This window comes from Enoplosus armatus, chromosome 2 (assembly GCF_043641665.1).
Source record: "Enoplosus armatus isolate fEnoArm2 chromosome 2, fEnoArm2.hap1, whole genome shotgun sequence".
In the NCBI taxonomy this organism is placed as follows: Eukaryota; Metazoa; Chordata; class Actinopteri; order Centrarchiformes; family Enoplosidae; genus Enoplosus; species Enoplosus armatus.
The window spans coordinates 3971721-3998598 of NC_092181.1; the positions used below are offsets into that span (position 1 = coordinate 3971721).

A 26878-nucleotide genomic window follows, 5' to 3' on the forward strand; every position below is an offset into this window, starting at 1 on the left:
TCATAAAGTGACATATAACAAGTCATTTTGTCCAAACTGAATGAGCAATTTTCTCTTGAATCAATGTAACTTTACAGCTGGCAACAATCTGTGTTACCAAAAAATAAAGCATCTAGATGACTGTCTCTCTGCCAGTATTGTTCCTACTGAAATGTCAATACTGGCGTATATGCTCTATATAGTGTCCATCATGTTAAGTCTATTTGTATACAATCAAAACAGCCACATCATGAAAACAATTAATGAAAATACGAAGACTGTGATGACATACAGTATATATATAGCAATGTCTCTTGTGCAGCATCCCCAAGCAAGTAAAATATGGATATTTTAGCATCGAAAAGACACTCTGAACACAATCAAAAACCCATTAACCTGAGAAAATAAGTACTTAACCGTAATCTTGCTCCTCTTGAATCTGCGTCTCCTGAATCCTGACGAAAACCATGTTCAGAGCTGCATTCGACCGGCCAGAATATTCATGTGGAGACAGTGTGAAACTTGGATGGAAGAGACTCTGGCATTTATCACTGAGGACTGATTGTTCTTTGTGTTTGTGGGTGGATGATGCACCGCGCGCATGTTTATGCGTGAGTGTGTGAGTGTGTTGGAATGGCCTCCCCCCTGTTTGGCTCTACCCTGAGATATATAATCACGTCCCATTTTGATTGCATTTCACATCCCATCATTCCAGTCCACTGGCCTCCTCATTAGTATAAAGCACAACCTCTCTGCCCTCATTTCCACCTTGACCACAGGGTGAGACACACACACGGAAGCAAACATATGGATGGTTTGATTCTGCTTAAAAGGAAGGGCACAGAAACGCAGAATCATCCTCATTCACTGTTCAGTGTATAACTTTAGCTCATTTGAACCCAACAGGCAGATGATATGTAAGAGACTGCTGATCAGCTGTCGGGTTTAAATGTTTCTTACCTGTGACAGTGCACTGCTGAGGCATGGTGACAACGTGACACGATGTAAAGCCTATTCGGGCCGCTGATACACGCTGGGTTGGAAGCGAGCCGCCAGGAGATGGTGAGGAAACTCGCTCACGTTGTTGGCCGCGATTCAAAATCTGCACCAGGACGCGCAGGCCCGCCTCCTCTCACTGATTGGTCGATCAGCTGGAAAAAAAAGAAAGAAGACCAATAAAATTAATGCTGATCACTTACTACAGATAAACACGGATATATTGATTGATTGCCGATAGATTTGGCCTGTATATTAGCCAATCAGTGGAACATTCAATCGAACTTTATTTTTGTGTGAATCAAATACAACATTTCTATGCTATTTTTGTTTTTTGTTTGGCTTTTCGTCTTCTCTTTTTGTGTGTGTGAATATTTGTGTGTCATTTGTCATCCAATCAAATTTCATTCTTTTCAACTATTTATCTATCTTATGTCTTCCTTTAAGGGAACATTTTTATACAGGCCACCTGTAAATTAATTCTTCATTGTAAGGCCTAAGGTGAGGGGCATGTCTAAGAATTGGCCCCCATTTTTAGATAAATTTTGATTTAATTTAATTTTGACATTGACTTTAGAATTATTACCTTTGATGTGCGTAAGTATTGATGGCAGAGCCTCACTTTTCATCGGCTCCTCAATAGGTGTTATCTGCAAAGACACCCTGGTGGAGAGCTTTAGTGTCTGATAATGGTCGAAATCAGTCATCCAGTCCCAAAAGAACAGAATAATTTCTCTGATCTTTGCTTTTCTTCATGTCAAATACAAAACACATACCATTCTTCAGGACTGTGAAAAAAAACCTTCAAAAGAAACAATCCGAAAAACCCCCCAAAAAACTCTTTGGTTGAAGAGCTCATAACTCACATCCACATTAAGGCAATAAGCTGTGATTTGGGGTCGCAAATAGACATCACTTCATTAGAAGGGCTCACAAGCCAGAATGGCTGGGAACCACTGATCTAAATACTGTCTCACTTTATTCTATTTATTTATACATATTAGAAAACCTAAAGTCTGAACATTGATTGAATAAGTGTCGTTTCTTGGGGTCAAAGAAGCAGTCAAATTGAAATATCTTGAATGTGGGCTAATTAACAACAGCAGTCTAAGTCAACTTTATCTATATAATATCTTTTATTTATATAAAATCACATATCTGCCTCTATATTGACCTTCAAAACATCATACTGATTGCTAAAAAGTGCTATAACAAAAAAATGTTGTTGATGATTTTACACAGCAGGAAACAGTCAAGCAAAACTATAAACTAAATAATTTAGGAAATGAATGCGACATGAATCCTGCTGCAGACGAGCTTATACTCCTTATACTCTTATTTTAACCTTCCCTGGAACTTAACTGCACACACACACACACACACACACACACACACAAAGGAACACCTTGCCATGCATCCGTCAAAGAGATTTTGTCTGCAGCCAAAAGTTGTCTGTCTGGTTACCATCTGTAAGTGATTCAATCACAGCTGCCGTGGTAACCACGTATGAGATGTCAGCTAGACAACTAAATACGGAGAATGTCACTGAGGCGACACTCTGACACTTTGGTATGAAAAATTATTGTTGTGCCCATAACTCATAGAACAAGACAATCCAGCTAACATCCAAGAGCCGGCTCCATCACCAGCAAAGCATTTGAGCCAAGAAGCGAGAGCCATTTCTGAGATGCTGAACATAGCAGACATAGTTCAGGTGTTGGTGCTGCATGTCTGCAAGCAGGCAGCGGCGTATCGCATCTTCTACTGGAACAAACATGTGCATCTTCAGTGTTGATGTGATTCATCCATTAAACAAAGGCTGGACTCAACACAGACGTTGGCTTTCAGTGAACCGCAGGCTGCAGAGCATCATGTATGTAAGATAGGACCCATTGCATTCACAATGTATAGGTTTCCATCAGCGGGACAATGACAGAGAGAATAAAATACATGATAAAAAGTGAAAGCAATGTTTTGATTTTTATTAGCTTTCTATGAGGCAGAGGGTGGAACTCTGAACTGTGAAAAAGAGGCGGAGAAATGAGTGTTGGTGCAACAGTGACACCTGACAGAGAACATTACTGTTGTCAAAACAAAGCCACCAACACAACAAGTAACCAGCTTCAAAGGCACAAACATATCCATTAACATACATCATCTATCAACTGTTCACTTGTGCTCATCTCTAAACGTGCCTAAAAAGATACAGAGCCAACAATTTACCTAAAATCTAAGATTCTTTGCAGCAACTGCTCGTCCTCAACTTACAGTGAGCTAATTTTACACTCATATCAGTTTTTGGTTCAGAGCATTTATTTTTCTTGAGTCTTGAGACTGAGGTGTTCGATCAGAACTTGCCCTTCTTCTTCTTCCAGGGCTTCTTCTTGGACTTGGAGTCAATGATCAGCTGAGACTGACGCTTCAGCGCCTCCCGAGAGATGATGTCGGCCTCGTCCTCTTCACTCTCCTCCTCTGAGACACAAACAGTGACAGTTTGAAACAAAGACATAGTTATAGACTTTGTGTGTGTGTGTGGCTCCCAACTCACCGTCATTGAAGGGATCCAGTCTTTGGTCTTCAGGCAGCTTGACACGAGTGTTGTAAGCTGGCAGTTTCCCCTCAATCCTGACATAGAACTGCTCAGAGCAACAAAAAGACGCATATTGAAAACAGTCAGCGACTCACCAGTGAAACATCTATTTTCTATTTTTGCCAGTGTTTATTTTCTATATGTAATATCAATCCACAAAATCCTCTATTTCCACAGAATCTGACTTTATGTAGGTCTTTTCATGCTCACAGCAGAACGAAATGTGATTCTAAAATAGTCAATTCTTTGTAAATGACAATATTGACGTTGCAACAAGATCAGGTCATTTCTTTGATTCGCAGATCTAGAAAAGGTCATCCATGCTTTTATCTCCTCCAGACTCATTGCACCATTGCACCGCACTTTATTGTGGTATCAGCAGGCGAAACATCCAGACTGCTCAAGACTGCAGTTTTTACAAAACGCTGCTGCCAGGATGTTAACACGTTCTAAGAGAAGCGACCACATCCAGATCACTGCTTGAGATCCTCCACCAGGGCCCGACTAATGGCTCCAAAATCACAAAAGGTGATCTGGCCCTTTTCTGACCGAGCCCTTCTGCCTGAGGCAGACAGACTCAGTGACATCTTTTAAATCTCACTTTTATCTTACAGCTTTTTCTTAACTGATGGTAATTGTTGAATTATTTCATACATAAGTTTATATTTCATATTTTGGATTCAATCTATGTTCATTATTGTTTTTACAGTATTATTGTTTTAAACCACTTTGTAACTTTGTTTTGAAAGGTACTATATAAACGTTAATGTTATTATTATTATTATTATTTTATTTTTAAGCCTTATAATATAAACTTAATTTCCCATTTATCTAAAATGACCTATTCATGAGGAAATGTGATTAGTGTTAGTTGTGGGAGAGACGGGGTCATTTTGAAAATGTATGTATCTATAGAATCTATAACACAAACCACTAACCATTGTTTGATGTATGATAAGTGTTAATATTGAGTACTACAGTGATGTCTGAGTCTATGTTCTCATCATGTAACAGGTATGATGACCAGCAGGTCTTTTCCCTCGCAGACTTGATGCACTTCTTTATGGGAGAGGTGCAAGTTGTTTAACCAGGACAGAAGAGCAGTTTCTAATAGTACCAGACACGCAAACAGGGCTGGACTGATTTTGAAATTATCAGCTCAGGGTTACGTCAGTTACAAAGATAATGCAGTCTAAAAATGGATCTCAGAGTAAAATAGTCAATGTCATTAGTCAATGTTACGTGTTTCCTATGGTACACTCTGATACCCTTTGTTCTCAAACAGAGAAGGTGCTGCCGAGCGTTAGTAATCGCAAACAAACACTTCACCTGGCTCTAATGGCTGCCTTTCCATTCAGATAAGCTATGCAAGCACAGCAGCATGCATGCATACATGCTCAGCCATGCTGTGTTCATTCGTCACACTGTGCGATGTAGGCTGAAACAAGAGCCCCAACACGCCCTTTGCTAAAACTGCATTTATCATTGAAAGTTCAAGGTGACGCACAGATCTTAAAGGAGGGACACAAACTAGTTTATAATGACATTCCCAAATCCTGTCCTGTGATCAGATACAGAGATATTATTGGCAGACTATGTTGGTCACATGACCGCCATGAGGCATCTCATCAGAGACTCTTATTCACGTGTGTAATGCCGCTCATTTGCCAACATTCTCTGTTAATGAGGACAGTGTGTATGTGTGTATGAGATCCATCTATCCATGCACAAACCTTGAGCTGCCTCATCCAAACAGTTTTCAATGTCTTCCAGAACCACAACCTGTATTTCAAACCACTGTGACGATGGATGAGTGTTGTGAGTGGAGCTCTTTGACTCACCTCCTCTTCTTCCATCTCCTTCATAATAGCAGCCATATCTTTCCCCTGAAACTCATCGTGCAGTTGCTGCAGCTTCAGCTCACACTGGGTCATCAGCTCCACCACAAACTCATCTGAGTCTGGGGACACCTCAGCCACTGTGTCCTCACTCTGGACAGAAATGGACATAAGCTTGACTGTTACCAGAGATTTTGAGAGGAAAGGAATTAAAACCAAAGATGGGTGTGTTGATGGGAGAAAAGAAAATTGACACGTATTAGGGAATGAGACAGACCATTCGATTAATTAGTTGGACTATTAGAGGTCGTATTTACCAGCGTGATGTGTTGAAGTTTGTCTGCGAGGTGCTCCACTCCGGCTCGGACAGTACTGAGGGCTTTAACAAGCCAATCCAGGCGCTCTTCACTTGCATCACACCTCTGCTGTTGAGCCTGCAGTTGCTGCTCACACTCCTCCAGCATCTGTTGGTCACTAATAAAACCACAGAGAAACAGTGGAGGCTTGAGAATAAGCATAACACCGCTGCATACGCAGTGCCTTTGATCCACTACTACTGTCTGAGTGTCTCACCTGGAGAGTTTAGCCTCTCCAGAATATTTCATATCCTGGAACTGTTGGCTCAGGAGCTCCTTCTGCTCCTTCAGCTGCTGCAGCACCTTCTCATTCTCTCCCTTCAGCCTTTCCAGATGTTGGTGTGTCTTCTTCTGTGAGATGAAGCGCTCCACTATCTCCTACACACATGAATAAAAACCTAATATGTAAACACTGATAGTAACCACGTAAATGTACTTCTCTTTCCACATCTATACCTGTATATCTGTGACACCAGTGGCCTCCTTGATGCGTTGGAAGGCCTCCTCAAAAGTGGAGATGGCTTTTTCCTCTTCACCTGCCATCCTGGGGGTGCTGCGCTGGGCCTCACTGCTCAGCTCATCTGGCTGCATAGCTGTTCTCTGGGCCAAAAGGTAGCAGAGCTTATATTAAATAGCTTGAATTAAACTATATTTTTACCAGAAAATTTGATTAGATTAGATTAGATTAGCAAGAGCGCATGGCCAGCGAGGAAGTAGGTTATCAAAAGAGACATCAAAATAAAAATAAAAGTAAAGTCTAAATATATATACCACCATGTGTATCTCACCCTTCTATCGACTTTTTCAGCCTGGGCCTTGCGCTCCTCAACCTTCTTCCTGTAGCTGGCTATAATGCGCTCTCTCTCCTTGCGCTCCTTGTAGAGCAATTCCTCCTGCTGCTGTAACTCAGCCTGGCAGGAAGAAGAAGAAGAAAGGGAAGGATGATGATGATGGAAAGGGAGGGAGAGAAACAAGGCAGACAACACAGTGAGACAAACAAAATGTTAGTATGACAGCAGGGAATTTGTAGTGACTGTAATTCAGATGCAAGAAATATCTTTTCATTGACACAGCACCTTTACCCATCATGATCTTCAGCTGTATATTTATTTTGAAGAAAGAAAAAGACATTTTGGGGGGGGGGGGGGATTCTGTTTGCCGAATGTATTTGATTTGATGATCAAAATGAAAAGGACACAGGTAAATAAACACTGAGTGAGACGTTGTAGCAGCGTTACTTGTGACTCATTTAACTTGTATTGTTAGTGGTGAGTGAATCATCCCTCTGACGCCTTCACTTGAAACATGCTGTAAACTCATAGCAGAGGAGGTTGCGGGTCACCTTGGCAGCTTCTTTCGAGAGCTGGGCGTTGTTGTTCATGGCCTGCATGTTGTGAAGCTCCTCTCTGTGCTTCAGGATTTCTGCTTCCAGACTGTCCAACTGGCCCTGGAAAGTCAGACTCTCCTCCTGAAGTGGCGACGGTGGAAAAGTGAGAGATAGAAAGAGAAACAGGAAACATGGTTGTAAAGAATGAGAGTGGCAGCGAGTGTTTTAGAATGTCGAAGAGGACTATTGCAACACTATGAGCTGGACCGCTGCATGAAATATTACTGGCTAATCATTAGGTTGGAATCTAGAAATTAAAGCTTGATCTATTAAAGCACTTAGGTTGCACTGGACAACAACATCAACCAAAATATAAATTGTAACTGTAAAGAGAAGTGCATTGTCTGGCACTGTAATGTAAAGTGACCAACGATGACATTTTTTGAATATAAAAAAGGGAGGTCAAGTTAAGTGTAAACAAAGGTAAAGGGGCCTGGGACAGGAAGTACTGTACCAATGTTTACATATCACAAACAGAGTCTCAACACAGTGTCATAGCACAGGCCATTACCCTGTAAAGCACAATGAGCATCCATTTCTTGAGTGCATGATACCTAAATTAGCTGATGAAGTATAACTCTCATACGGCCGCTGATGGCAGAGTACAGTATTTGTACTTCTATTAATGTATTATGACTTATGAGAGAAAAAAAGACTCCATAAATTGCAAAAATATTTCTACAATGGGCAGCTCGGCACAGTGAGTGTGTCAATAATACACCCGCAACATGTCAAGCAAGTGATGGTGAGTACAAAACATTATTTTGAGGCTAAAAATGTATATGTTGGACTAACCTGCAGGTGACTTTTGAGTTTCAGATAGTTAGTCATGATGTTCTCTGCCTCCTTGTACTTAAACTGGGTCTTCTCCAGGCTGTTCTCCAGCGCCCGCAGGTTCTGAAGACACACACACACACACACAACATTGTTTACAGAGCAGGTACTATTTTGTCATGTTATGTCATTAAGAGTGAACACCAGGAAAAAATAAAATTAGAGTTTTTCATGTTTTGCATATCTCTAGATGAGCTTGAGGGGTCACTACTGTAGCATCTTCCTCCTTTTTACGAGTGCGAGCGTCAGCAGACTGTGCTCCACTGCTGCCCTCTGGTTTCACTGTCTGGTACTCCATCTTCAGCTCTTCGAGGCGGTGCTGGTGGGTCTGGGTGGTGTGTTTCAGGGCATTGAGACGCTTCACCTTGGACAGCACCCTCTGGTCTAGCCTTGTCAGGGCTGCCTGAGAGAAGGGTAACGACAGGGAGAGTGTGTGTGAGCAAGAGACAGACAGACATGCAGACAGTGAGGGGGAAACAGATAGACTTGTATACTTGCAAGCAGTCTTCAAACTTTCACTTAAATAGTCAGACAGTAGACTTTTTCCATTTCAAATTGTGTTGCTATGTGTCAACATTGGGAAAAGTGAAGCCTATGCCTCATATTAATAGTAAGAATGAACAGCAACACAATGCTGCAATGAACCTTAATAACATACAGTATTTATGCTCCTTCCTCTCACCTTCCCTGTCATGTTGCGGTAGGCATCCTTCTCCAACCCTCTGTTGTGAAAGGCCACTTTGATGATATTTTCATCACCCTGGGAAGCAAGACAACAAATGGAACAAGATTGTAATTCTTCATTTGACTGAAGATAAGTGAGGACAAAAAAAAAATAAGACGCATCTTATGGGGACTTACAGCATTAGCTTCTGCCAGTTTTCTGTACAGCCTCTTGTTCTCCTGCCTCAGCTGGCGGATGGACTCACTGTTCCTCTTCATGGTGGACTGAGAGCTCTCATAGTATGCAGTTCTGTCGCCCTCTGGTGGACACATTTAATAGTTACACCAATAATACATGGGCGTCTTATTATTCACCAATAATATATTTTATCTTAGCTAACTGCCGTTTCTGTTGGGTTTAGTTATGGGTTTACAGTGGCTGGTGACATGTGACATAAACATGGCAGCTAAGCTATCTAATTGTAGCAAAGTAAACGTCATTTAGCATGAACTGAAATCAACGCTCAGACCCCTTTGAAACAAACTCACCCAGTAGTTGGATTTTACGCTGCATCTCCGTTATCTGGTCGTGCAGCGGAGGTTTAATTGTGTTGGCACTGAACGGCATTTTGTGCTGTGTTACTGTTGAACACAGTTATCAAAGAAAAGTACGCCCCCAGTCAGTGTTAGCTTGACCTAAACCTCTTGTAGCCTCGTCTCCATTGTTGCCTAGCAACCTGTACACTTGCACCAAAGTGAGGCTCAGTGTCAAATTAACCCTGTGCTTGTCGAGCTACTGCGATGGTGACAAATACAGAGTGGACATTTAGTCTCAATTACAGTGCAACAGTGACCTGAATCTGTTTCCATGAAAATGCGTATTTATGTAATAAATTCATTAATTCATTAACTAATGTAGGTCCAAATTCCTGTTCTTAGTTACTAAATATTTCATTCCACCACCAAATGCAGTTTCTTTCTGTTAGAAATATCACCAAACTGTTAAAAACTTCCAAGTATGCAGCTCCTGTAAAAAAAAAAAAGGTAATAACTACAGGCTTCCATATAGATAACTACAGGAAGCATACAACCTGAAATATACAATTTGTGAACTTTGTATGGCTATTAGCCCTACGTTGCCTGATTATGACCACGTGACAGATTTCATACCTGAAACTATATGTTATGTGAAATTACACAACACATATTCATTTATGAATGTTTATAAATTGTAGATGCATGACTCTTGAGTAGATCTAAAATATCTAAAGCTCTTATTATTTCATATCCCTTTGACTATTCTTCAAAAATGACTTAATTTTACATTTTAAATGTTATTTGTCAGCATTATCAAACAATTTTCCCGTAAGATGGACAACACTGATAAAAGCAAACAGTAATCCACTTGTTATTGTACTCAAATAAACCTAAGAAGGTTGTTTGTTTGTTTTTAACACTGACATGGCAACTCAAACTTTAATTAGTTGACAACAAACTGAAAGGTAATGTCAAACTTTTACAAACTCAAAATTTGCATATTAATCATGGCTATGTTTTGTATTCAGTGGAGAGTATGAACAAAAAAGTACACGCACATTATTAAAAAAATAAAGACTGCAAGTCTAAGTTAAACCACTTGGGTCATGTGTAATCTCAAAAGGCTTTGCGTATCATACTAAGCTTTTAATCTCCTGCAGTTTAGCAACTTTGCTTTGGTGAGCTGATTTCAAACAAACAGTGCAGTATGCTTAGTTAAACTGATAAAGCACAGCTTTACTCATGTATCAACAGGCTACATCGGCCATAAAGTGGAGATGTCATTGAAAGATATTGGACCCTTCAAATCAAACCGGCAAAAAAAGACCAAAATGTACAATGAAAAAGGAAAACATTCGTTTTTAAAGGCTTAAATGAACTAGTTATCATCTGTAACTGGAGCTCCCCTATTCCTTCTTGTTGGGCAAGTACAGAGAAACAATGGGCTTAAGGCTTTGTAACAAAATACAAAAGGATCAATAATATTATACAGACAACATGAATGAATCCCATTTGATAGCAAGGCACAAACATACTGTACATATATAATGTAGCACAGGAAATGGCACTCCCTTTCTTCTTAAAAACAACACACACACACACACACACACACACACACACACACACACACACACACACCAAGTTGTGACTTAATCTACAGATTTGGGCTCTTCATTGGACTTCTTCAGGAGGGTGAGCAGGTTCTGCGACATGAAATACGGCCTCTCTGCTGATCCATCGTTGCGCTCCAGATCCTCCACTGTGACATGGACAGAAGCAGTTAAGGAACAACATTTTTCCTGACAGCATGTGAACAGTGATTTAACTGTTCTTGTATTCATGCATTGTCTATCTATTATCTGTTTTGCCTTTCAGCTCAGAATCAGAGGGGTACTCCAGCAATTTAATATTGCACTTCATGTGTCACAGTGTCCTGGAGTACGCCTGTACATCACTCCAGCATGGTGAGACGATAAACCACTAGAGGTCAGCAAAAAAAATATTTTCAGGAGGTGTTACTCCTCAGGGGCCACGAGATGATTAAAGGGATAAGAAGAAAAAAAACATATTTCTGTTACAAAGATTTTTTTTTCTGACTTTTCACAGATTTTCCCTTTTTGTCTGTCTCCGCTCGCTGTTTGGCTAAACTGTTCACAAATCAACAAAGTCCATAACCTGTGATTGGGGGTCACAAGTAGACACTGTTTAATTTTAAGGGGTCACAAGCCACTGCTCTAAATCATAAAGTCATAATCTAACTCAATCTGTTCGTTAGTAAATACCCACACCTTTAAAACTCCAGGGCCCCCAGTTTGTAACAGGCTTTATGTCAAAGATTTAAAGTCCCCAATCCCAGCCTGTGATTAATGAAGTGATGTCTACAGAGTAATTTCCTCAGACTGATGAAAGCCCCCTGCAGAGCCGCAGAAAACATGATACAACAGTAAAGTGACTTTAACATGTAAAATTGTTGGAGTGCCCCTGAAAGTCCTGGCTGACTTTGTTGGACATGAAAACTCACCTGCTTCCAAATGCCAAACCACCTTGAAACTCATGTGTAAACCCATAACAGAACTACTGTGATTAAATACAATCACCTTTAATTGAGATTCACATCCAATAAATATGGAATGTCATCAGTAACTTCAGTGGAAAATCAACTTACAGCTTTCACAAGGTGACAAACAAGAAAAAAAGGTACAAAAGCATCCAGAGACTTTAGATGTTAGTTGCGAGCATTCAGAAGGCCATGTCAACACCATGCAGCACTTAGAGAGAGAGACAGAGAGAGGGGACAGAGCAAGGCCGGTGGGATCAGTAATCAACTCGGGGAGGGGGGGTCTGTAGAGAGGTCACGATGGCTGCGTCATGGCGACACAATCACTGCACCGAAATACCAAGGCAAGTAGGTGGCAATACAATACATGGGATCCCATCTTGGCCAGGATCTCTACAAGACCGAAGCCAAACAATACATAATAGACACTACTGTATATATACAAGTTCCATAGGAAAAAAAAAGATCCAATATTTATACAGTATATCAAATATGTCTGAAACATTTTGGCGTCAGCTGGTATTATTGTAAACAGTGAAAGAGATTCACCATCGAATGAGATGTGTTTGTTCTGACTGTAAACAGGGTACTTAGTGGTTCTGTAGTGCATTCGTTAACAGGATTAAGACAACAAATATTAGTGACAGTAATCAGGCACAGGTTCAGCACTCACGAGGTTCTACAGATCTTCACAATATAAAAACCAACACTGTTCTAAAACCAACACAAGAGAGCATTTTTTTTCAAGCTACAGAGATGCACTGGGCTTTTGACCTGCTTCAACCTTCACACGTCGACCACAGCCTTCTCCAGCTGGACGTCACATCACTCACATAGCAAGGCGATCGGAAATGTTAGCTTGTTGTATGCCGTACATTTAACAGGTCCATATCACAAAGTTGTAGGTACAGTTCTTTCATTCTTTATGCTTTATGAGGTTTACCAAGCCTGCTTTTATTTGCCCTTACATTACTGTTAAGGTCTACTCCTGTGGTGCAGAGGGAGGATTTTCTTCCTGCGGTTCCTCTTTTTCCTCTTTCTTTTCACCAGTCTCCTCTTTCTCAGCCTGCATAGCTGGAGACGGCACCTCCTCTGCCTTTTCCTCCTGCTTCAACTCCTGCTTTATGGCCACTTCTTTCTCCTCTGCTTCTTCTTTCTTCTCAGCCACTTCTTTCTTCTCAGCCTCCTCTGCCTCGCTGACTTTTTGTTCTTCATTTTTCTCCTCTTTTGGCTCTTCAGCATCCGTCTTGGACTGCAGAGGCTGCTCCTCCTCGTTGTCCTGCTTGAGCACCGTCTGCTGTTTCAGTTGGATCTCTCCGTCTTGTTGCTGCTGAAGAGGGGTCTCCTCCTCCAGTTTCACCTCGTCTGCTTGCTTGGCAGAATCTGCCTGCTCAACGCCGTCACCATCTTCCTCCAGCCTCTTGGTTTTGGAGAGGATCTCGTGCAGCTCAGGGGACATGAAGTAAGGCCTTTCAGATGAGCCATCGTTTCTTTCCAAGTCCTCACCTTTTGCGTGTGTGGGGAATGCGTATTTTGTGTTTTTGATTGGGTTAATGGAAAATTAGGGGAAAATGAAAATATGAAATAAAGGGAGTGTGTGAAAATAAAGTAAAGGGAGGAATGAGACAAAGAGAAGAAGAGTCAGAAACATGGCAGGAAGAAGAAACCAGCATCTCAGCTTGAGACAGTTGTATGAGTGGCAGAAGAGAGTTGATCTGCAGGAGATCTGGCTGAATACAAAGTTACTCACAGAAGCAGAGGAACAGTGTGTCCACACACATGGCGTACACGCTGAAGAAGCCATGGGCGATGAGGTAGGATCCCACTACCAGCGTCTAGGTGAAGAAAATCACATACATCAAGGTCTCTGCTGTGGCATCAAAGCCCAGAGGTGAGCTCAAAACTAAGGATCATACAAATATAATGTCTCTCACCAGTATCGGCACCCAATAGTAGTTCAGAGATGGAGCAGCCTCCTCTACTGCTTTTATTCTTCCAGAGAAGAAGAAGAAAGAGAAGATCCCTGTGCAGGAAAAAAAAGTGTATTCGTGGATTTAAAGTAGAGATCCAGCCAGATATCTCTCCAGTTTTGATCTAAAAATAAAAGCTCTCCTACCAACAATTCCAACGATGAGGAGCTTCCCAAGAAACAGCAGGAAGTCAGTCACTTTATCTAAAACAGCCACCCTGTGTTGCACAGTAGAGAATATGAGAGTATATTAGCAAATTAAACAAGGCTAAGAATAGCTTAAAATGTGAACATCTTAACGTACATATTAATGTAATGAAATCCCACCTGATAATGTTCCTCATGAGAAGGAAAAAGGCATCTCGAGCTGAGGGACAGAAACTTTTTCCATAGATGGCAATCTGGAGAAGAAAAAAAACAATTTACCACTTTAAAACCTGAGCAGGCCCAACATCTATCATATGTCCAGTTACAAGAACTCACCATGATGTAGGCATTTCTGTTAAGGAACTTGATACATTTCTCCAGACACCAGAAGCAGCACTTCATGCAGCTTAGCAGGAATTTAGCAAACTTGTTCTGAGCACCTGAAGGTTGAGAGCGAGAATGTTTCAATTACAGCAACGAACGACTGACCGGATGTGTTTACAACCACAGCATCATCTACTTATTGCCTGTGTTCAGGTCTAACTTTGGTTAAACCGAGTTACATGCATCTTCAAAAACCCTGTAAGTGTCCTTGTGAAAAAAGGTGTGGAAATATGTGAAAAGGTTAACTGTATGAAATGTGCAAACTACGTAAAGTAGGTGAGGGAAATAAATAAATGTTGACACCAACAATAGCAGTAATACTGTACAAGATTTTCCTCTGTAACACACTGAATATCAATGTGTCCAGGCATCTTAACCAGGTCTTTTATGATTGCAGTATTAGATAACCTGCATTATTCTCATCTTTCTATCCAAAACCAGGATTCAAGACTAACCAGCTTAACAACAATATCCTAAATGCTTATAAACACAGTCAACACCAAGTCGTTTAGTCAGTCATCTTGTTCTGAAGTTCAATCTTCTGACCTTTCAACTTTTGATCCAGGTACTCCAGAATGACCCTGATGACCTGGACCATAGACAGGATCAGAGAGCCAAAAGCCAGAGAGCCTGTGTGGTATCTGGACAGGAGGAGGGAACAGAAGCCAACTGTGAGCATAAAGCACTCTTTTCTCTGTTACACAAGTAGGGTGACCCCGCCCACTTCCACTTGCACACGTTTAAAAAAATAAGTAGACAGATTGCACACACAAATACAAATTCAGCCTCTAACCGGAGGGCCCGTCCTAGCGAGGAGAAGATGGGGTAGGCGGGAATATCTTCAGGCTTCTTGAAGGCCCAGTAATATGAGGCGAAGGCCCCCGACAGAGTGACCTGGCCCAGGGCCGTCACAAAGTTGGCGCACCAGAAGAAGAGGAAGACGTTGTAGAACTGGAACAGGATGAGGTATTTGTGGTAGAGGGTCTCCCCACCATAGAAGGCAAACAGGCACTCTGCATCAGGACACTGAGCTGAAGCGTTGGAGATGTTGAATGTCTGGAGAAAGAGAGAAGTGTACACAGTAAACTATGATGAAAAGGTGTGAAGTATGAGCAGAACATTTGCTTTTTTGGCTGAACCCCCCCCACACATCTTCAGCCAGTTCATTTAATGTGGCAGTGGCATTTAATAGCATACCTTGGGGTCGCAGGTCTCTCGTGAGTACTCGCACTCAGAGTTGTTGAACACTTTGTACACCTGCTCATTAGAGGTGGACAAGAAACTGGTCAGTTCAGTCAAGGAGATTATGTCAACAAAAGGGGGGAGATCTCTGGAAAGGTCACAATCAGGAGTCATCTGCATCTATTAATACATTTATGGAAACATGTCATAAACACCTAATACAGTAGGCAAAAATAAAAAATAAACAAATAGCTTAGAGTTGGGAAGATACATACATACATACAAAGGATACAGTCTTGAGAAGCGGTAAATGTGATGGACTAAATGTTTAACTGGTGGATTAATTGACTAATTAATACAGATGATCGTTAAAATTGTCGGGTTGTCCATTTAATCAATTAAGGTATTTATCTCTTTTTTTTCTCTCTTTTTAGTAATGGCATAGAATATTTACTTCCTTTTACATGTATATTTCATTGTATCCAAATTTAATTTGTGCAATTAAAAGAATAAATGACAGAATAACAATAAATTGCCACATTTATCTATACACACACATATATGGCCATCTTTGATCAACATCTGGACAAACGAAAGGATACACAGCAGTGATGGCCCAGTAAGAAATCACCACGGCCAGGAGGGCAAAGGTCAGCAGTGGGTAGAACAGTGAAGACATGACGTGCCCAACAGCTCTGAAAAAGAAAACAACAATTGAAACATTATGTCGACAAGTTTAGATACAATACTCAAATATTATGGAGGAGGAGAGTTTCCCAAACAAAGAAACACAGAGCATAGAGCACAGACATAGAGCAACATTCATTTGGAGTTGTGTGTCTGGCCACTATGAGTGTTAGTCCAACATTCAGCTTCATTTTAGCTCTGTTTGGTCTCCACCAAGTCCTGAGGGAAATATCTGGCTTTTTAGCTGCTAGATGCTCCACAATCTTCAGTAGCTAGCCGCTAACTGTGTCTGTCTGCTGTTTGGTGCTGAGCAGGTAGACTATAGTGGGTTTATCCGAGCTTTGTGATGAAAACTGCTGCCTGCTGAGGCCCCTTTCACATTACACATAGTTATTTAATCCATTGTCATTGTAAAAATATTGATTAATGCAGCTTTAAAATATGTGAGCAGGTCTGGCCACTGTTCTACCTCAGCTGTGAAAAGAAGATGAACAGTGGCAGACGGGGATTCAAAACCAGCTCAGACTGACCTGCTGGCCTCTTTGATGAGGGCGATGGCAATCATGATTCTCTTCCTGAGGAAGATGAGTAGCAGGATGATGATGACCTCCACAATAGCCAGGATGATCACTGCAAAACAGTGCATGCAGATTAGATTAACAGGATTAATAAACACTTCATACAGAGATGTATGAAAGAATGAAAGTGTGTGTGTGTGTGTGTGCGTGCGTACTGAAGGCCAGCCAAGTCTGTCTGATCTGCAGGTAGACAGAGAAGTCCGTCTGCAGTCCCAGGTCACGGATGGTGACGTCAGCGCCCGGCTCTCCCTTCAGACTCGCAAACTCCATGTAACAGTGGAAAATCCCTGAAAAAAAATAATCCAAACATTTAGAAGTTTTTCATTTGAATCAAAGCAGATAGCAACTTTATCATTTCCCGAGGCTGAAGACTTACCATATCCGATGACGAGAATGACCAAAACGATCATGACCCACACCATGACGCCGGCCAAGAATCGAAGCAAGACGATGAAAATCAAGCTGACGACCATGGCGATCACCAGACCACTGGAGAGGGTGGACACATCACACGCTTTAGCATACTGAGAGTTAACAACACAAGAGTCTTTCAGCGTTTTTGCCTGTGATTTTGATTTTGTCATGCACAGCTGAAGTCGGCCTTTTCATATACCAAGTGAAAACATTTAACAGCCATGATACCTACAGTAGGTTGGCTGACTGAATCTGTTTAGTGGCTATAATAACCTGTTAATGTGTAAATAAGAAAGATAATGTGTTTTGTTTTGTTTTTTTACCAGTGTATATAATTGACGTTTTGTCTTGTGTTGTACTGATGTCCTACACAACACTGTTCTGTTACTGTAACCAGAAAGTGGAGAGACTTACAGCAATATCCAGTGCCAAGACTGAGTGTAGTCCTCAAAGATTCTCATGGCCACCTGGCGAGCTTCAACAACCACATTTGATTTCCTGTAACGAAAGTAAATGAATTACAAACAAATCACCATTCAAGTCCAAAAAAATAATGTTAATAATGATATGCTGCATACTGCTGTAGCATGGCTGTATAACAGTTAGTTATAGTATTTAGTCTGCAAGCTAACGCTAACCAGCTTTCACCAGCATACATTTAACAATTAACATACATTTTTCAGAACAAAATGCTGTTCGATATTGCTGTACAAAATGAGTTACCTGGTAAAAGAGACAATTGCAGATTTAGACATTTAATTTGAAACGTATTCATTGATTTGCATAATAGATACAAGTTTGCAATTCATTCTTTAGGACTCGCCACAAAGAAATAATGTTTTATGTTACTAATTTATTAGGCTAGTCATGTCACATTGGCTTTATACTCTTCAGCACTGGGATGCTGTCTGGTGCAAGAATACAACATAACAGCCTGTAATACTCATCATCTTGATAAATAACATGCAGGAAGCATTGCTACTTCCCCCAGTGGGAATAACGTTAAGACCCTCCAGGGTGCATACAAATAGAGCAGAACCAAAGCAGGCCTCCACTGTGGCAGACACAGCGTTCAGAGTTAACAAGAGCATAATAGGACATCAAATTACTGCAGTGAGATATGATGGGGACGTGATATTCTGGCTGTCAGCTGACACAGCATAGCAAGATGTATGATGAGTGTGAGTCTGAACTGGTTCATTAACCATCCTAACAGCATTTTCTCTTGAGCTTAAAAGCAAAGGTTACTTTCATTTTTACTGATTAATCTAATAAAGAAATGTGATTATTCAATGAATCATTTGAAAATGTCAAAAAATGAAGACAAGACATTTAGCTTCAGAGACCACAAAGTGATAACTTCAAACTTCAAAAGGTTACTGGCCATTGCATTCAGCTGATTTATCAAGCAAATTACAATTATAACATGATTGTACCAGTGTGTTGATCAAATTGTTCACTGATCAAACAGAAAGAGTTGCGAAATGTAATATAAATGAAAAATATCAGCATATTTTCTGTGTACATGTTTGTTGCCATACAGTGAAAAGGACTCACTTGGATGCCTCCAGCACATCTGTGGCATTGACTTTGGTGCCCTCTCCAGCATCAAAAGAGGTCTCATTGCCCACCACCACCACCCCCCCTTTCAACGTTCCCAAGGCAGGAAGGCAGCGACGCGTGACTGCGGAGGGAGGAGATGATTTGTTTCTATTTGGTTCAGTTTCACACAGAAACATCCGGCCTACAGACACAGCAGCTTGTAGTGTGGGTGAAAATTAAGTGAGTTTAGGAGGTGAAGAACATGCTTCTCACTCACAGGCTTTACTGGGCATCAGCATGGCAGGACACAAGCCATCCCTCAGGATCTCAGCAGGACTCTGAATCATGACATACAGCCTTCAATGTACTTTTTGTCATACTGTAATGCACATTTCACCGTAAGCATGTATAAAATGTCAATAATCAAATGATTTGAATACGTACCAATCCGAAGTCCACTCCTTCCTTACAGTATTGTTTGTAGTATTCACGGTCTTCTTTGCTGCCTAACTTGGCTTTCACCAATGTCATATGCCTGTCAGGACAGCTCTCCACACATAACTAGACACAAACAGTATACAATCATGACAATTAACGTGATTGTTACACAGGAGAAAAATGTTGCAATAAAAGATGAGCAGGTATCACTTCTGACCTGAGTGGTGGGACACTGGAACTCCAGCAGCACCAGGGGACTGGCACATTTCAGGATGTTGAAGTAGAGCAGAAGAGGCTTCTTCCTGATGCGTAAGAACAGTAAAGTAAGTATTATTTGGCCTGTATTATATATCTGTATCAGATTAGAGTAACCTATCATTATCTGAAATACACAACACAGTCTGCATGTGAAAGGTTTCCAAGGACACATATACTGTAGACATCATGTTCATGTTGTCTGGTGACTTACTCTAGAGGTGTTCCAGCTTGTCCGCAGAACTGCCCCCTGCTGTCTGTGGGATAGATCACTTTCCTGGGGTCACCCTGAGACCAGGCTGAATGGAGAAGCATTAAAACCATTCAGAACAAAAGTGGACATTAGATCAAACAACAATAAATATTAAAACTGGGAAGTCACACATACTGTTCTTGCATATGTTTTCTGACACATTTGCGATTTCGGATTCATGAATTATCTCTTTGCTGGCAACATCTAAATAAAACTCCAGCACGTAAAAAAGGTTTGCATTCTGGGAAAGCAGATAGACAAAGCATTATGTCTTAAATATGTAAACAATTTCTAACTTTGAAAACACACACACACACACACAGTGAGGCGCAGACCGGTGTGACCTTCAATGCAGGTCCATCAAAATATAAAACACGTCGCATAACTCTTCTCCAGTTAACCAGTCCCATCTTTTGGGATCTGGCCTGCATCAGGCTGGTGTCTCAGGTTGTCCTTGTTCCTGTATAGTCCACTGATCAGTGATCACCATAGATATTAAGTATACATACAATACAACATTACAATCATGTTTTTAAAAGTTTTACAAAAAACAATATTTACTCTGGGAATCTGGGAACAGCCTTATACACCAACCTGACGAAGGCAAGATAGCCAAAACTGTGTGGCGAATTAACCATGTTGTACTGGAGAAGAGTTGTTTAGACCATATATATAAGTAAATAATACACAAAAATAAAAGTGAGGTTTCTCTAAAATCATGTGTCTAAGTGCTTAAGTGTCTAAGCAATGAAACAGTACATATTGTAGTAATGGAAGATCAATCTCACCGAGGATGCCAACAGCAAAGTACCCCAACAGGGCTAAGATGAAGAGAATACAGCAGAGGATGTCTGTGCAGCCCCTGACAAGAGGAGAGGAGAGGCAGAATATTGTTAGTGCTGTCTTGTACTACAAAATAGAATTATGATCAGAGGTTTAAACACACGTCTCACCTGTTGTAAATCGGCCCTTTGAAGTTTGGGTCAAACTTCCTGGACTCCCCTGGGGATAAAAAGACACAACAAGCATGTTACTGTCTCCAACTACAAATTGAATTTGAGTGGCTAACCACTGACCACTACATGCAAACCTGTTAACCACCAACTGCTGGTAAAAAAGTTGCTTTTGTAAATGTAGGTCACCCGTCACACTGGCCTGATAACTGATATTGAAATTAATATCACAATATTAATAGGAACAGCGGATGGTCTTTGCTGTCCTTCTTGGCCAATAAACTCTCTCTGTGACCATCAGTCAATGTCATCAAAGCAGAACTAAAAATACACTAAAATATGAAGGATACTCTGTATACTGTAAATGTCATTGCTGGATTATGAGCGCAGTAAGTGTACATTTTGTGAACAATGTTTATCTTGTAATTAACTTATCTGCAACGTCTCTACATATCATCCCCGCCAAACAGTATTACAGGTATGTAGTCATTTGAATACTATTTGGTAATCAAAGGGAAAGGTTCCCCTAACATCAAACATCCCTTGAGGTTTCACTAACATTGTGTCTGGTGGGCTCGTGGTTAAGAACACAATGTTTCTTTGTGGGGACCTTTGTTGTTCACCTCTCTTTCTCCCTGCATTTCCTGTCTGTATCTGTACCGTCACTGAGATATAAAAAAGGCAAAATGCCAAAAGAAAACATTGTTCAATAGTTTTTCAATTAGTACTTTTGAAGTGCTATATGGCTATATATGTATCACTAATAGTTTTATCAAAACTAAAACTGAGCTATTATGATTATTTTTCCAATATTTTACACTATATTTAAAGTGATTCATACTTTATTAGTGTGTACAGTAAGGCACATTAAGAGCGCTCTGCGTATGGGAGAATATAGCAGTGTAAGCCCATGTATTGACAAAGACAGGACATCCTCCAGAACAAAAGGATTCTTCTGCCTGTCAACCCACAAAATGGCTCCCCGGCGAAAGTGAGCTCCCCGTGGACATCGCCAGCCGCCATGGAAACACCTCAGACACGGCAGAGGAGAAACATCAACCAATCAACTCCGCCTGCAGTGAGATCATCATGAGCTAACACTGCCAGTCAACATTTCCAAAGAGCAATGAATATGAATTTGCTCATCGGCCATTTTTCTGACGTCTAAATTACACATCAAAAAGCGTTTTTATACAGGAAATCAGCTTGGAGAAGAAACATAATCTCCTGTGCAGAACATCCTCTTGTAAGATAACCAGACTCTGGGATGTCGCACGTCCTGTCACATTACTGTAAGTGTCTGCCGCAGCCTTAATAATAATAAAAATAATAATAATAATAATATAATTCACATGATGATGCAGCATTTAACTGTTCTTTAAATGCTCTGTTACAGACGCAAAGTGGGAGTTAGTGGCGAGCCCAGCTACTTGTTGTCAGTGCCTAGTGTTTATATACAGTATGTCTGCTACACCACCCGCTGCTGATAAACTCACACACACATACACAGGATACACACACTCACACACACACACACAGAGCCCACACATTGCAGAGGCACAACTGGCACCACCACAAAGACGTCACTGGACAGCTAGCAGTCCATTAACCATCACAATTAGTAAACTATACTTGAGCCATTAGTTAGTGCAGCAGCAGTCTATCTAACAAGCTTAAATAATGTCAATAAGACATTCAGCAACAAATTAACCTTCGGTTCATCATAAATCTAGCCAGGGCAGACTGTTACAGTACCTTGTCTTTCGTATTTTGTCATTCCGTCGTTGTTTCTGTCTCAATTCCTGTCATGGACAGTTCTATAAATTTCTCTCAGTGTGCTATGTGTGGCAGTTGTTTCTTAAGGTCCTTCCTGTATCTCCTCAACCTCTTCACTTCCTTCTTTCGGTGTACTCAAAGCTCTGCCTTCACCTCCTGTCTCCTCTTTCTCTCTTTGGTCTCTTGGCTCAGCACTTGTCAGGGGAATTGCAACAAAAACAGTAGTGATGGGGGAATTGAGAGAGGAGCAGCAAAAGCAACAAAGACGTGTGGCGCCTGTGAACCTGCTGCTGCCAAAATTGACAAAAAGACATCTGAGTATTGGGACATGTTCTGAAATCAAAACAGCCTCTCACTCTGGCATCGTAGCAGTTATTTTAGGCTTCAACTCAATCCACTGAATAAACATGATAAACTGCGGTCACTGTTTCCTTGTTACAGTTGTTTTACAGTGTGGACCTGCATGCAGAGCACCTTGGTCACATGACCAAAGAAATATCACTCTCACAGCACTTGACATGGGTTTTGAAAAAAACATAGTACTATGAAACTACTTCTATACAATTTTCTCTTTAACCCTCATCCGGTAAGATTAATGGCTCTCTGTCAATGTTTTCCCAGCTTCCTGTTTCTACTTTAAGCTGTATTTTCCAGCTTGTCACAGCACATAGACCGCCCCCCCAGTACTAACGTTACTTCCTAAACAATGGTTTCATGTATTGTTAAGACAATGATTTGGTTATGAAGTATTGCGTGTGTCTGTACATCAGAGATAAGACCGCCCTATGTGTTCTCTGGTGTCACATGACTGTGGGCTGGGCTGCCCACTTCTGCTGCCATGTGATGGACTGACAGCATGCCATAGCATGAAATACAACCCTAACTGTTGGCCTCATGCATGTGCCTGTTACATACACAGTGCCATGTCCTTGCCCATACAAACTCAACCTTGATCCTCTTAAAAAAAAACAGTTTCCTTAACCTGTATTGGAGCCCAACACATACTGGATTTTTAAGGCTGATATCAACAAGGAGCAGTTAGACATTTTGGGAAAGGTGCTTATTGGCTTACTTTGCTTTCCTGATGAGAGTTGGATGAGAAGATTAAGACCACTCTCATATCTGTCATTAAATATAAAGCTATAGCCAGGAGACAGTATAGCTTAAGTTAGCTTAGCATAAAGGCTGGAAACAGAGGGAAACAGCTAGCCTGACTCTGTCCAAAGGTAGCAAGATTAGCCTACCAGCTTGCTAATTAACAAGTTATATCTCATTTGTTTAATCTTTACAAACATCTCTGAAAACAGAAGAACATGAATAAGCATATTTCCCAAAACTATTCCTTATAAAAAATTATATTGATATTCATGTTTTGGAATTTTTGTTGTTGTTTTAAAACATGCCAAGAATATTGCCTGTACAGTTACTTCTGAAGCTGTTCAGTAGCCTATTTTTCATTTTTTATTTTCTATATTTTTCATTAAGAAATGTTTTGTGATCTAAATGTGTTTTTCAAGTCATGGGATATTGTGTGTTTCAGTTCAGTTATAGATTTCAATTATTGAGAGTGACTATTGTTAACCATAATAATTCTGGCACATAAGAGTTGCATGAAATAACAGCGTACCGAGTGCTGTGGTGTTCAGTTTCCTGGCTGCAGTTAGAAACCGGGTTATTACCAATTATTTGCATAGTATTTATATAAAACGTTAAAAGGGTTTGCTGTTGCTGTTTGGTCTTACTCTCCCTCACAGCCATCACTTTGTGTGTACATTTCCTCCTTCTCTTTACTGAAGAAGTTAAACATTGAAAGTGATTTTTCCATCAGCCTTTCATTTGTAGGACCATCTGCGAATGTGAGAGTCACAGCTCCATTACAGCTGGAGAAACAGGCGGCTCTTTGCCGGCCTTGTGCCACAAAACAATCTCTGATTGAGCTGAAAAGCATCCCAGCAGATTTGTTGTGTATGTATTTTTATGTTGTTTTTTTCCCTAATTTTGGGTAGCCTGGGTTCCTCAGGTAGATCATTACATACTCCGGGGGCCCTGATGGTGAAAACCCACAGGGCCTACCAGACCTCAGATCTCAGTCTGCATTCAGGTCCTTATGAAGTTAAAAACATCTGCCAAACCTTACTGATCTTAACAGCATTCAGTAAAATCATGAAATTGTTTCTTTTTTTAAATTGAATCTGCATCTGCTGATAATATGATTTATTTCTAGTCACGATTGTATGCATGTGTGTGTGTGTGTGTGTGTGTGTGTGTGCGCGTGTGCATGTGCGTGTGTGTGTTAAAGGAAGCGATGATGTCATGACCGGTATGATTCACTAATGGGCCCAGAGGGGTTATCAAATGAGCCCTTCCCTGGCTACCTTAATGGGTTAGTAGCCACTGTGGCTGTGCATGTGTGTGTAGATGCAGGCTGTACATGCAAGGAGACATCATAAGTACATTTGGTCTCCTTTGCTCTTATTCCTGACAATTTTATCTTTCTATTTAGGGCATGTAGAGAAAAATGATTCATATAGGGGAAACTGTTCTACTGCTGTGTTTAGAAGCTGTTACTGCTTCAAAAACACTCCCCATTGACAGCTACTAATGAGGTTGTTGGCCCACATACTCTTAAAAGGGAAACTCATTAAAGTCTCTTTTTGCAGAACTAAATGCTCTCTCTACTCCTCACAGAAACAGCTTGGATCAAACAGCAACAGTTTGTCTGATTTTCAGACAGTCACCCAAATGACAAGCGCTCATTGTAAAACATTTAGCAGTGGTAGCTGTGTGTACATGCAGTGTGTGTGGTAATGCATCTGAGTGTCTGCCAGCTTGATATTGACTGGAATCCTCTTGACTGTGTCTGCTGAGTGTGTAGAGCAGGCAAGGCTGAACACGGCCCAGGCAGTGCAGGCTGCAGCCTGCCTGCCTGCATGCACACCGGCCTAGTCAGAAGGAAAATGCAGTAGTAACAGTAGCACGCAACCAGGGACTGCTCACAGGTCAAACTCTGCTAATAAAAACTGCTGTTTAAGAGTACTGGGGAGCTGGAATGTGTATTGTGTGTATGCATTGTATAAACCTTTATCTCCAGTTTAAAAGGGCTGTGGTTTTTGACCTTTTAGCCTTCATGGGGGAGGGTAGCCGAGGAAGAAGAGCTGTTTACATGGTAACAGGAAAGCAACAAGGAAATGCTCCACAGAGGGAGCTCCATGGATTGACTAGAGAGGATGTGCACTTAACATTGTGGGTGTGTGCTGTTGGGAGCATCTTACATTGTGAAAGAAGGAACAACTCAACCGTCAGACAGCATTAGGGTTGTCTTCCCAGTGGAATACCACTGTGAGGACTGCGGTTTGCTTTTGAGCCGTCTATGGCCATCCTCTCATGTACTGACATGGGGTATTACCGCAAGAATAACACTGGTTGCGAAAACTTCATGACTCAACAGTCCATATGAACAACAACCCAGCCCAGACGCAAGAAGACCACACCGGGCTGCTGTGGACAAAATGCATGTGTGACACACATAATAATCAGCGATGAGTCATGTCTTAGGCTGGTATAGGAGGATGAATTTTTTCCATAATATGTGAATGCAAAAAAATCAGCGTGAACAAAAGCAATTAACATCTGTGAAGTGCATGTGTTTGTATGTTTGTGGAAGTATCTGTGGATGAAATGACCATTTGTCAATGTACAGAACGCCAAATGGTTTTTGAGCCCAGAGGGAAAACCAATAAATCATATATACTATCTGCTTCTCCTCTGTGGCCTGTTTTTGTGGGTTCCTGCAGTACAGAATAACCTGAATATGAAGCCAATTTAATATGAGCCTATCAAGACAGGCCTTGTTTGAATGGCAACCTACTTTTCTTTGTCATCCAACAGTAAGCCATATAGCCTACCAACAATAAATAACTAGGTTGAGCTGTGTAGTCTTGGTTTCATTTGAAGCTATATTTGGTTTGTAATACAGGTTGTTATAATAATAAGGCAAGCTAGCCAAACACAACATCCCATTTACAGCATGCTGCATTCATTCACTGTGTATTGTTAAATGACAAATTAGACTAATTCAACGTAATTTTGGGGGGGATCAAAGATAGGAACTCCTCTAGTTGATAACCCGGCTGCGGAGGATGAGGATGACTCCAGATCTGCATGAGACCCATGAGGTCCACACCCATCCATCCCTTGCAGTCATTGTTTCCATTTCTTCGCCCGTTTCGAGAAAAAGCAAAGATCGAGGAGAAAGCAGTCACATAAACCTGTTCTTACCGTATTTAGGGTCCGGGTTTTTTTCCTCCAGCTCCATTCTCACACACTGCTCGGCTCCTCGCGGCTGATCAGACCTTAGACAGGGCAGTTACCATGGAAATGTCCAGGAAAAAAACATCAATAATAGTGGCTGGCTGCTCCAGCTACAGAGAGAGAGGGAGAGAGAGAGACCATCCCAAACCGAACTGAAGGACGGCGCATTCCAGGCTAACGGAGAGGGAAGCCAGCCAATGAGAGCGCAGAGCCTGGGAACTGACAGCTGCTACAGCCAATCAGAGTGCGGCT

The 26878-nt window shown here is 41.1% G+C and overlaps 2 protein-coding genes across 3 annotated transcripts; both read right to left on the bottom strand.

Annotated features, from left to right (window-relative positions):
- Positions 1-2953: 2953 nt before the first annotated feature.
- odad3 (outer dynein arm docking complex subunit 3) lies at positions 2954-9271 on the bottom strand. Its single transcript, XM_070926816.1, has 13 exons — positions 9193-9271; positions 8851-8963; positions 8663-8740; positions 8192-8383; positions 7942-8043; positions 7102-7227; positions 6537-6670; positions 6216-6354; positions 5977-6137; positions 5721-5877; positions 5407-5556; positions 3524-3611; positions 2954-3447 (listed from the first exon to the last, which is right to left on the bottom strand). Exons 1-13 carry the CDS (start codon positions 9269-9271, stop codon positions 3323-3325), a joined length of 1644 nt encoding a protein of 547 aa, XP_070782917.1. The 3' UTR covers positions 2954-3322.
- An 808-nt stretch (positions 9272-10079) lies between these two features.
- slc44a2 (solute carrier family 44 member 2 (CTL2 blood group)) lies at positions 10080-26630 on the bottom strand. Of its 2 annotated transcripts, none has more exons than XM_070926806.1 (22): positions 26594-26630; positions 20540-20588; positions 20375-20448; positions 19548-19632; positions 19296-19380; positions 19100-19201; positions 18918-18978; positions 18656-18782; positions 17513-17596; positions 17061-17173; positions 16840-16971; positions 16637-16736; positions 16022-16114; positions 15435-15519; positions 15031-15293; positions 14784-14878; positions 14190-14293; positions 14034-14107; positions 13854-13924; positions 13672-13760; positions 13488-13572; positions 10080-10939 (listed from the first exon to the last, which is right to left on the bottom strand). In XM_070926806.1, the coding sequence occupies exons 1-22, from the start codon at positions 26628-26630 to the stop codon at positions 10830-10832; spliced, it is 2118 nt and encodes a 705-aa protein (XP_070782907.1). In that variant the 3' UTR covers positions 10080-10829. The 2 variants fall into 2 exon arrangements, with proteins under 2 accessions (XP_070782907.1, XP_070782898.1); XM_070926797.1 differs by lacking the exon at positions 10080-10939 and adding an exon at positions 12690-13243 and having other exon boundaries at positions 19085-19201.
- Positions 26631-26878: the final 248 nt, after the last annotated feature.

Excerpts from the sequence above, each read along its gene's own strand:
- slc44a2 (XM_070926797.1), bottom strand. The coding sequence starts at position 26,630 with ATGGAGCTGGAGGAAAAAAACCCGGACCCTAAATACG. Across the intron at positions 15,520-16,021 it reads TACTGGGCCATCACTGCTGT|TTTCTTGTCCACCTCTAATG; the intron begins GTATCCTTTCGT and ends TGAACTGACCAG. Across the intron at positions 14,294-14,783 it reads CCTGGATCAAAAGTTGAAAG|GTGCTCAGAACAAGTTTGCT; the intron begins GTCAGAAGATTG and ends CTCAACCTTCAG.
- odad3 (XM_070926816.1), bottom strand. The coding sequence starts at position 9,271 with ATGCCGTTCAGTGCCAACACAATTAAACCTCCGCTGCACGACCAGATA. Across the intron at positions 7,228-7,941 it reads AACTCAAAAGTCACCTGCAG|GAGGAGAGTCTGACTTTCCA; the intron begins GTTAGTCCAACA and ends TCGCCACTTCAG. Across the intron at positions 5,557-5,720 it reads AACTTCAACACATCACGCTG|AGTGAGGACACAGTGGCTGA; the intron begins GTAAATACGACC and ends ATTTCTGTCCAG.